General features: G+C 41.9%; 1 protein-coding gene across 1 annotated transcript in view; it reads left to right on the top strand.

The window, feature by feature from the left end:
- Positions 1 to 12,120, top strand: part of LOC308237681 (uncharacterized protein C1orf21) — a 181,421-nt gene that overhangs the window by 62,052 nt on the left and 107,249 nt on the right. The window contains exon 2 of the mRNA XM_080648595.1: positions 9,145 to 9,364. Within this exon, the coding sequence (XP_080504721.1) occupies positions 9,271 to 9,364 (94 nt within the window). The 5' untranslated portion in view covers positions 9,145 to 9,270. The remainder of the gene's footprint in view (positions 1 to 9,144; positions 9,365 to 12,120) is intronic.

The following is a 12,120-nucleotide window of genomic DNA, read 5'->3' as shown; positions in this document are numbered from 1 at the left end:
TGCATGTTTAGATTTTTGAGGGAAATACTGCTTATCAGTTTCTAGGATTCAGATCTTTTCAAAGTATTACTACATTACTTTGTTAAAAGTATATAATTCTGAGGCCATTAAATATATCTACACTGAAATATTAATACCAAAGTCTTCAAATAAAATATAAGCAGACTTTTTTTTTGTTTGCAAATGATTCTCACATTTGCTACTAATGATTAGTTTAGATAATTCATATCTTTTGTGTCTATTGGTTGTATTTATTTTTATCTAACACAGTAAGAAGCTTAAGGCTGAGGTATGAGCCAGGCCGGTATTAAGTTTAGCGATGGGAATTGAGTAAAAAAATACTTGGATCCCAGTAGTCTTGCGTAAAGTTGAGACTCGTAATTGCGTGATGAAAACATCACGCGTGCTTTTCCCATGTGCGCAACAGACAAGGATCAGTGGCATTTGACTGTTGTCCTTGGCACCGTGAAAGTGACATTCAGATTTCCAAGGGGTTCCAGCTACAGTTCTGTTGTACTTTATAGTGTTAAAGAGGATCAATAGCTCAAAACTGCCATGTCGTCTGTTTCACTGTCCTCATCAGTCAGTACTCACTGAGGGTCTAAGAGTCGCACAGTATGCTGATGTTCTTACATCTCTTGTTGCATAAAATAAAGCTGAGGCAAGCACTAATTTAATTAACTTGAAATAGCCTATGACTCTCGAGAACATCTCCGATCCTCTCTTTCCCTGTGATGTGCATTAATCATTGGAATTTTATTTTTATTTTTAATATGTTTTTATTGATTTCTGAGAGAGGAAGGGAGAGGGAGTGGGAGAAAGAGATAGAAACATCAATGATGGGAGAGAAGTGTCCATCGGCTGCCTCCTGCACACCCTCTATTGGGGATCGATCCTGAAACCCAGGCATGTGCCCTGACCAGGAATTGAACTTGGGGTCAGAGCTCAACCCCTGAGCCACACCAGGAGGCGGGCTGGAATTTTATTTTATTGTTTATGATCTGTTAACCGTGTCCGAGTGTTAGCCCTTCAAGGGCAAGAATCATATCTGCTCTTCACAATACATTTCAACACACAGATCACCCAGAACATACTTCACAGCTATTCACAAAGGTTCATGACTTCTTTGTTTACATTAAAATCAAATTGTGCTTTAATAGTAACTCATACTTATTCTACTTTCAGTTTCTTGTCATTTCTCAATGTTTATCTTTCCCTTTCCATCTGTTTCACTCATTTTCTCTGGGGCTGCCTACAGGAGCCCTCTGGGCAAACCGATTCCACCCAGTGTTCGTGAAAGGCCATGGCTTTGAAAGGTAATGTTTTGCACCTGGCACAGCAAAATATGCACAGGAAAATATTACTTTGCATTTGTAAGTGCTTTTCAAAGCATTTCGTTATCTACCTGCATTTACAAAACAATTTTTAAAAAGAGGGGACACTGCTATTATTATAAGGGAACGGACAAAGGTTTTGTCCCTAGTGACACGAGGAACCAGCAGCAGAGCCATCAAGAAGTCCCTGTCATGGGTGTCATGAAACAGAAGGTTCCCCGCTGACACAGACAGACAGCTTCCTGCACATACTCTTGGAATTCTGAATCTTGAAAGTGGGAAGAATTCAGAGAACTCAAAGTCCAGGAATATCTGCCATTGGCTTTGATGACGGAGGAGCAATTCTAGAAACAGCATAATTCTGCATAGGTTCTCCCTGGTGTGGGATGGGTGGCTTTAATCAGGATGTCGTGTTTTTCTCTCTTGCTTTCCCAAAAATAGTGCCAGCCATGCATGAACCCGTGTGAGCATATGTGCAGGTAATACAAGAGTAGAGATTGCAGGTGCAAGATAAGGCATCAAAGTCTTAAATCCTTAGCTGAAGAACAATTATTTCACAAACTTTTTCTAACCAGCTTCCTACAAGAAATAGTTGTAAAATTCATTTAATTTTTATTAATTAAAAGCTAGATAGAAAAGAGGAAAGGGTAGAACTAAGCTTTGTTCGTGTTTTGTTTTTTTCTTCTTTCACTTTATGCCCCATTGAAATTAACATCCTTGGGCCAAAACATCACTGGTGATAATCTTTAGGTCTCATAGGAAATTTTTTGGAAAACAAAAACTTGCAAGGATGTCCTAATTGGGTAAGCGTTGAAGCAAAGTTTGTAAATAAATTGGGTCCAGGTAAGAAATGGACTCTTTGTCAGGGGTAATTTCATCCTTAGCATTACTTGGGCGTACGTTCAGGTAGATCATAGAATCAAAGAGAGAGGGTCAGGGAGAGGAAGTCCAGCCTTGGGACCCAGGCAGGCATGTGACCTGAGACCACTCCCATTCCAGCGCTCTTGCCACTTGTCACCTTGCCTCCCCAACCCTACCCTGCACTGCAGAAAATCCAGCAGAAAGGTATCATCTTGCCTAGGATGTCTTCTTATTGTTTCTGAGAGACACCTCTATGCAATTATTATTTGGGGAAGTGAGAGTTTTCCCATAAAGAAAGCAGAAGCCACACTTCCCTTTTTTGGGGGGATAGTAGCATATTGTTGATTGCCATGCCACCAAATGAGTGTGAGGCGAGGAATGATTATCTCCTCTGATGCCAGCAATTGCTTGTACCAAGAAGGCTTGACTTTCCCAGATTATTCTCATGTCTCATGTGACATCTCTTCATGTGTTATTTTTAATGTGCACAGTGGAATGTGAAATGGTGTGAACAGTAGCCCTAGGATACCAGAGCTTCATGACTAGACATCACTTTAGGCTGCCGTCCTTCCTCCCAGCGGGCTGCTGTATTAACACTCATTTTACTGAAGCAGAGCAGATGGGCAAACAGACTGATTAGTTATTTATACATATATTTTTTTTCTCTATGGAGCTTAGATGTTGACTCTTTCTTCAATAAAAGAAAACAGTCTTCAGATATTGCCTTATCTTGATTTCCCTTTTTAATCAAAGGAAGAAAGGGGTACTTTGCTCCTGATCTATTAATAATGAGGCTCTTTTCCTCTTTTTTAAAAAATTTAAATTCTTTATTGTTTCAAGTATTACATGAGTCTCCTTTTTCCCCCATTGACCTCTCCCCAGCCGCCCCCACCCCTCAGCACATGCCCTCACCCCCATACTGTCTGTGTCCATTGGTTATGCTGATATGCATGCATACAAGTCCTTCAGTTGATTTTTTATCCCCTCACCCCTTGCCTTCCCTCATAGGTGGGACAGTCTGTTCGATGCTTTTATGTCTCTGGTTCTATTTTTGTTCATCAGTTTATGTTGTTCATTATATTCCACAAATGAGTGAGATCATGTGATACTTACCTTTCTCTGACTGGCTTATTTCGCTTAGCATAATGCTCTCCAGTTCCATCCATGCTGTTGCAAATGGTAAGAATTCCTTCTTTTTTACAGCAGTGTAGTATTCCATTGTGTAGATGTAGCACAGTTTTCTAATCCATTCATCTGCTGATGGGCACTTAGGCTGTTTCCAAATCTTAGCTATTGTAAATTGTGCTGCTGTGAACATAGGGGTGCATATATCCTTTCAGATTGGTGTTTCTGTTTTCTTGGGATATATTCCTAGAAGTGGGATTACTGGGTCAAATGGAAGTTATAATTTTAACTTTTTGAGGAAACCCCATACTGTTTTCCACAGTGGCTACACCAGTCTGCATTCCCACCAGCAGTGCAAGAGGGTTCCTTTTTCTCTGCATCCTCGCTAGCACTTGTCCTTTGATGATTTGTTGATGATAGCCATTCTGACAGGTGTGAGATGGTACCGCATTGATTTGCATCTCTCAGATGATTAGTGACTTTGAGTTTCTCTTTTCCGTAACTGCTGACTTCACAGCTTTCAGTGTGCCCATTGCAATCAGAATTTGACTTTTCTATAGTCCTCTAAGCTGCATGTGGTAAATTCATATTCTTTCTGGCCTAGGATTTCTTTATGGAGTTTACCACTTTTAATTTATTTTTTAGAAGTATCTTTCTTGACAAGGAAACTGTAATATGTTTGGCTTTTCTATCCAAAATGAAAAAGTCCCTGACTGATTGTTGGAAAGTGAAATTATCCATCATATTACATAAATATGAATATTTTTCCCATGGATTTTTTTTTAAAAAACAGGGTCAGATAGCTCTTTGATTTTTCTAAAATCAGATGTTGCTTATTTTTTTCTTCCCAATTTTATAAAAGTCGCTTTTTTGATGAAACTATTCCTCCAGTTCAAAACATTAAGAAAAAAGCCGTCAGCAATTCCACTTCTGGGTGTATATACAAAGGTAAGGTCGCCGCTATTTGGAAGAGATAGCTGCACTCCCATGTTCATTGCAGTATCATTCACAGAAGCCAAGGTATGGATACCACCTAAGTGTCCATCAACAGATGAATGAATCAAGAAAATGTGATAAATTTCCTTTAAAAGAAGGAAATACTGTCATTTACAACAACATGGATGAACCTTGAGGGCATAATACTAAGTAAAAAAAAAAAAGCCAAACACTGTATAACCATACAGCATAATATCACATAAGTCAAACTCCTAGAAAGAGAGAGTAGAGAATGATGGTTGCCAGAGGCTGGGGATGGGGGTGGTGGATAAGGAGAGGCTGGTAAAAAAGTACAAACTTTGTACCCTTTGAGTTAGAAGATAAAGTCTGAAGATCTAATGTATATAAATATTACGTGGTGCCTATATGATAATACTGTTTTGTTAATTGAAATTTGCTAAGAGAGTAGAACTTGTGCTCTCACAAAAAAAAAAAAAAAAAAAAAAAGTGTATATGTGTGAATATGGAACTTCTTATTTCATGGAACAGGTTATGTAGCCACACAACCATTTGGGGAAACTTGTACATAAAGCCATGGGCAGTTCATTAGACCCCATGGTTTTAGAGGAGCTGATGGATCCTATCATGTAGATTAGTTTTTGTTTTTTGTTTTTTTTAAAAAAAAAGCACCGTCAGTGGGTCTTGGTATTCAAAGCTTCCATCAGACATCAAAGAGATGTTCCAGTTTAATTCTCACGCTGTGATCTGTGAGTTCAGAAATAGCATGTTGTTCATAACAATATGTGAAAACGAGACTCTCAGATCTGCCCAGCGTTGTGGTCTCCGCATGCTCGTTTGCACCATCAGACTTACCTCTCTAAGTGGTGTGGCTTCAAGAAGGTAAATGAATGGAGGGGGTGGGGGTTGGGAGGGAGAGGCTGAGCAAAGCTAATGGAAAAAATGGTTGATAAAAACATTGTGCTAGGGTTTATGTTAAGGATAGTACAAACCAAAGGGAAATGTTTTTGCGCAGATTATTGGAGCAGTCATCGTAGGGGGACATTTTTAAAGATCTGTTCAGTTTGAGGTCTTGATTGGACTGAGGTCAAGTAAGAGAATTTTCAGTAGAAATGAAACCTTGGCTACATCAGGCTATAAAAGTGCAGTTCATGGGTGTTCTAGTGATTTTTTTTATTTTTTTATTTTTATATTTTAATCTGGTCAAGTTTCAAACCCAGAACCCGACCTCGTTTACATTTCTTCTCCCAAGGCTGAATCAGGTGCCTTGGGGCGAACTCCCCTGCCATCCTGTATTTAACCTGCAATAGGTGTACCAGCCACATTGCTATAAAACTGGTCTTTCACTACCTGAGCCAATTAAGCAGAGACAGGGTTGAGTCATAATATACAAGGTCTGAGTGTTTATTCCAACAATGCCAGCAGTATGGGGGAGCAGCAGGTCATCCACAAAAATCTGCTCTACCCTTCCCCATAAGCCAGCTGCTTATATTGGGTAGAAGGACAATGATTACATGGGAAAGTAGGACTTACAGGCATGGGAAAGTAGGCACGGTATAAAGGTTACAGGTTATAGGCAATGTGCGTTGGAGAGGGGCGGGGTCACAGAGGACTGGTGCCTCGGGGGACCAGATTGTTTCAGCAACAAAGTTGTTAATCCAGGCAGTTCTCAGAAAAGAGGATGGACTGCATTCCAAGGTTAGCTCCCACGTCCCAGGGTGTACAGCTCTCAGCCCGCTTAGAATGTGCTTTCTCTCATCAGAACAGAACCATCATGATTGATATTTCTTATAATTATATCTCATCCCCAGTGTTCTATTTCTGCCCCTAACATTTCTGATGATCTCCTTTCTCTGTTCATATTCCATGGGCACTGGGAGGAAAACCCTATCCTGGCTTATCCCCAGTATGCACTAAACACATGTCTGTCAGTAGTTTTCAGTGAATATCTGTCGATTAAATGAATGAGTGATTGGATGATTGTTTATGTGCAGAATGCAGATGACATAGTAAAACACTTGCCCCCATGATCCATCAGCTTTACAGAGATCTTATGCCTCTCAAATGATTTTATATCACCTTCAAAATGGGCAAGATATTAATATATAGTTTGATGATGTAAGATTTAAAAACATCACTCTTTATATTACCGCTGTAAAATATACACTGAGTGGCCAGATTATTATGATCTCTGAACACGTAATAATCTGGCCACTCCGTGTATATCCTATATAATAAAAGGCTAATATGCAAATTGTCCCCTCAATCAGGAGTTTGACCAGCAGGCAGGCCGGCCAACCGCCCATGTCTCCTCCCCCTGGCCAAGCTGGCTGGACCCCACCCATGCATGAATTCATGCACTGGGCCTCTACTATATAAACACACACACAGAGTGGCCAGATTATTATGCGTTCAGAGATCATCATAATCTGGCCACTCAGTGTATAGTATGTATGTTTCAAAAACAAAATCTACACCTATTGATGATGTGGAGAGTGCTCCTATTGAGCAATAGTGTTTATGTTTTTAAATATAATACATGGGAACTTCCTGAGTCATCACTTGAATTGAATATAAATCACATCTAATCTGGATGGTAACATGCCCCTCATGAGCTCCATGCATGAATAACCGAGAAGTCCTTTAAAAATTATTCTTATATGTTTTATGTTTGTTAGCTTGCTGCCATGAATTTGATTTTCATGTGATTTCAACTTTTTAAATCAAGTACAATTTTCGATACAAACACAACTTTAAAACACTGCACCGTGCTTTTCAGAGGTAGGTAGCAAAGGATAATTCACATCTGAGATCCTTACATGTACTTCTTGGACAGCATATGAGGAAAGAGAGAATCCCAGAGCGGACAGCTGTAAATTGTCCTGCGATTTCCCCTGTCCTTTGGGAATTTTGTTAGGGTTTCCCACTCTCCCTTCCATTTTCACTTTGTTTATTCCAAAGAGGTGGCAACAGAGGGGAGGCAAGTGAGGTTTCTCCTCTCAAGTTGGGTTGCTCACCTATGTGTGAGGTGGTTTTCCCACATTCCTTTCTAAAAAGGAAGGATTGCATTCTGGGAGCCCACACCTGTGGTCTTCCCTGGTGATGCTGGAGGTATGAAGGAAGGGGATGCCGCCCCTGAGAAGTGCTGGCGGGGAATGCAGACCTGCAGCAGCAGCAGCAATCACAACAACCCTTAGCAGCCACCTGGTTAAGAGTGTCCCCCTTCTCCTACCCTCACAACTGAATCCAACTCCTATCATTCTTGTCTCATATTTCAATGATGTTTCTTGGAAAACCATAATAGATTGACAGAATGGATTTGGACACTACTAATTTAATATCTCTCAAGGTATGCTCAAATTGGGATCAGAAAGTGTACGGTGATGAAAGGAGATTTGACTTTGGGTGGTGGGCATACAATGCAATATGCAGATGACGTATCATTGAATTGTACACTTGAAACCCATATAATTTTATGAACCCAGTATCACCCCAATAAACCCAGTATCACCCCAATAAATTTAAAAATAAGCGATCCCATGTTTTATTATACAAAAATTTGGAATGAGAAAGACTTTCTATATCTTATGACATATTATAGTTTATCTTTAAGTTGGATAAAGTTAGCAAGGCCTCCTCTGGACCCGCCAAAAAGCACGCACGAGCGCGCACACCCCCCCACCCCCCCACCCCCCACACACTGTGCTCTTCCATGTTCTATTTAGTATCTTAGTCCAGGCGGCAGCAATCTTGTTGGAAGAGAAAGCCTGCAGCTGCGTTTTGGTATCTGTTCTTGGGACTGAGAAGCATCAATTCTTTGTGAAGGAGACAGGAGAGTCATGAGAGGAGGATGCTAATGGAGATTAAGAGCAGGGGCTTGATGCTGCTTTTCCTGCCAGGAGTGTGAGGAGGCGAGGGCCTGTATTATGGTGGGATGGATGGAGATGAGTGAATGGGTAGATGGTGCAAAGGAAACATCTGTAAGACTGGAGTAAGTCATCTCCAATGGCAGGATATGGATAATGAAAGAGTAAAATAAGTGAAAATGAGGAAGCTGAGCAAAGCAAACCCTGAGAATTTGGGCCATGACCTTGGATGGGGTGGGGGAAGGTAAATTCACTTAACCAGGGGATTATCTCCTTTGTGGTTCATCAGAGATCAAATTAAGGCACAAGACTCTGGAAGAGATAGACAACTGATGTATTTTTTTCACATTCCTACATTGCTCAATCCTTAAAACATTCAGCCAGCTAAGCAGAAAATGGACGAAAGTAAATTGAAGTCCTTGCCCTCCTCTTCTTCCTTCATCCTCCAAAACAATGTCACCTCCGGTCAAATAAAATGCTGAATTATTTGCAGAACCCACCAGGAAAGTGTAAACTAGTCCATGGTCCAGCCTAAGGGGAAGGCCACCTCCTCCTGGCAAAATCTGAGAAGCTGAGGTCAGGCTGCAGGGGAGGATGGGGAAGAAGAACTTTTCCCAGCCGCCCAAATGAAGTGCATCTCATGAGCATGCTTTCCTTCCTCTGAAGGCTTCTGATATTCTAGAACATTAGCAAACGCTCTTGCATGTGTCTGCCAAGTAATAGTGCTCAGATATTTATTTGAATGAATGAATGAATAAATAAATAAATAAGTATATATATTTTTATCTCCTTAAAGACTTCAGCCACGTGTGGTGTAGGGGCCATGCCTTCTACTCTTGCTTGCTGAGCAAGGATCAGGTGGGATGGTCCATGTTGCATTGCGTTCTGCAGGGCATAGTGAGGCCGTGCAGGAATTCCGGTACATGGCTGGTCCCACAGCACAGCAAGACACCCAGACACGGGTTTTGTCTCACTCGTTCTGATCTAGCATTCGCTTCTTGCAGGTGCGCACATCTTGACCGACTCAGCAGGAAGGCGGGTTTTCTTCGTGTTTAAAGAGAAGAAAAATGTCCCTGTGTCTGTAGAGATGATTTGCAGTTCAGCCCGGCTGAAGCTGAGCGAATGAGACTATGGGCTGTGCCTCCGCCAAGCATGTTGCCACTGTTCAAAATGAAGAGGAAGCCCAGAAAGGGAAAAACTACCAGAACGGAGATGTGTTTGGCGGTGAGTGCCCTTGAACTTTAGTCTTGACCTGTTGATCCAGGCCTTTCACTTTCGAGGGAGTGAATCCTTGTAGAGTTATGATGTTATACCATTTGGGGGGTGTTGGGAAAGGGCTGAGATGTGAGAGAAATCAATGCAGATTTCATACATTGAACAGTTTTCATTATAACTTATACATAGGGGACTTCGCAGAGGACCATGGGGGTTTTATGCCAAAGCTAGCATTTAAATCAAGTGTTCAGTAGGACATAAGTCGGTGTGTGGGACAGCATCCACAGGGTGTCCTGGTAGAACTATAAGCCTGAAGACAGGTCCAAAAGTGGAGAGAGTGAGGATTAATAAATGAGAGAGTGAGGCGTTTTGGGGGGCTAATAGACAGTTACTCTTTATGTGACTGATAACATTTCTGATTCACAAATACAATGAATTGAATAATCATTTTTTCAGCCTTTCTATGATGTTTCAAGGTGATTGTAGAATATCTAGTGAGAAGGTCACAAACTGCTACCTTATGGCCACATCTGGCCTGCAAATTTAGGGTGCCCCTCAAAAATGTATACGCATGCTTCGAATAATTATAAAGACGGTGTTTATTAGAATAGATTTCATTTTCAAAATGGAGCTGTCAGCTTTAAGTGTGTGGTTCATCAGAGATCAAATTAAGGCACAAGACTCTAGAAGAGATAGACAACTGCTTTATTTTCCACACACCAGCTTTAAGTGTGTCAGCTTTAAGTGCAGTTTCCCCTTCATCAGGCTGTCACCTCCAGTGAACCACTAAGCCTCCCTGGTGGTCAGTTCACTCACTGCCCACTGACTTTACCTGCCTGGCCACTTCTAGGCTTTTGAGTTCACCTAATCTTAAGTTTGTTCCTTGGAAGATCAAGTATTGCTCCGATGAAGTGTTGTCTGTGTGTTAGTACAAAATTCCAGTTAGTACAAGGCAGCTGGAGCAGTTTTTGTTACTTGATCAGTAATACGCACTAGTTGGCATTTACACGGCACTTGTATTCATAAAAGCACCTCTTGATCTCATGTTTGATCAAGAACCTCATTGAAATAATGTTTCCACGCAATCAGCTGAAGTTGCACCACGCAGTCATTGTCACACAATTCTACTGCCTTTAGAGCCTCTAGGCTTTGATCCAGGGTACTGGTTGGTTCAGTCCCTTGGTGAAGAGCTGGGAATGCTGTGGCAGGGCCAGTGCTCTGCTTGCGGTGGACGAGGGTACATGAGGAGGAGGATTTTGTTTCTTTAAGAAGTACTAGTCCGGCCAGTGTGGCTCCGTGGTTGAGCATCGACCTATGAACCAGGAGGTCACAGTTCAATTTCCGGTCAGGGTACATGCCCAGGTTGCAGGCTCGATTTCAAGTGTGGGGCGTGCAGGAGGCAGCCGATTGATGATTCTCTCTCATCATTAATGTTTGTATCTCCCTCTCCCTTCCTCTCTGGAATCAATAAGAAACATAGAAGTTAAAAAAATAAAAAGAAGTACTAGTTTCCTGGAACAAATTTGCTTCTAGTGTTGACTACATAGCCTTTAGAGCTATGGAGAACAGGAACATAGCATCTTAATAAAACTAGAATCTAGATCATTGAAACCACAGTTTCTGGGAAAATGGCTCATTGGAACCTAAACATCCATTTGCTAACTTAGTTACAACTTTTATAGCCGAGGAGACTTTCTATTGTCCTAAAGGACCATTTGTATTTTGCAAATGTCAGTATTTAATAAAGGAGCCCTGTGTTGGGCAGTTGTTGCCTCTGGATCTCCATGGCATTCAACAATGAGCACGTCTTTCTCCATCACAAGCTGGTGGGTCAGCTGGAGTGGCTCTGCCCCATGTCTTTCATCTTCCTCCTGGGACCAGGGAGCCAAGGGGGCATGCCCTCCTTTTGCGAAGGGTAAATGCTCAAGTGATATATAGGGCGCCTCTTAAGCTTGGGCTTAGAGCTGGCATGCTGGCACTGGTACCAACATTCAAGTCAAGTCACGTGAACAGTTTCAGAGACAAGAGAAAGAGAAGTACATCCAACCACAGTGCGTTCATGGCAAGGGTGCGCATGTAGAGAAGGGTCAAAAAATTGAGGCTGATAATCCAGTCCAGCCCGAGCCTGCCCAGTCTGTGCGGCTCCATGCCATCCATGCCCATGCCGTAAAGTGCAGCTGAGGCCTCTGCTAACTTTTCTTTATCCTCCTAATACTCATATTGAAGTTTTATTCACTCCTGCTCTTGTCATCTCGTTATTCTCTCTAGTAAACATTTGCAGGAATACAAGGAGGGTGAGCGCTTCCTAAACCAAGCAAAGGCTGTTTTTTCTCGTCCTACAAGGGCCTAGGGGGAGAATTGTCAGGGCCCAGGGTTGCACATCAGTGCCAGTGTCCTGGATACTACTGAATGCTAGTGCTTGAACATAACAAGAGCAGGTCCTCTCTGTGTTTCTCCATTGAAATTTGTGTGCCAGCAGTGGAAGTGTACAATGCCCAATATGATCACAGTTGGTCACAGGTGAATGATAGATCTGGATGGACCACTTTTAACCATTTGAGAGCTTTTTTTCTTAAAACGTGTTTTTATTAATTTCAGAGAGGAAGGGAGAGGGAGAGAGAGATGGAAACATCAGTGATGAGAGAGAATCATTGATCGGCTGCCTCCTACAAGCCCCTACTGGGATCGAGCCCGCAACTCGGGCACATGCCCTGGCTGGGAATCGCACTGTGGCCTCCAGGTTCATGGGTCGATGCACAATCACT

Source organism: Plecotus auritus (genome assembly GCF_963455305.1).
Source record: "Plecotus auritus genome assembly, chromosome: 12".
Classification (NCBI taxonomy): domain Eukaryota; kingdom Metazoa; phylum Chordata; class Mammalia; order Chiroptera; family Vespertilionidae; genus Plecotus; species Plecotus auritus.
The sequence above is the reverse complement of the archived record's forward strand: the minus strand, read 5'-3'. Positions and strand labels throughout refer to the sequence as shown.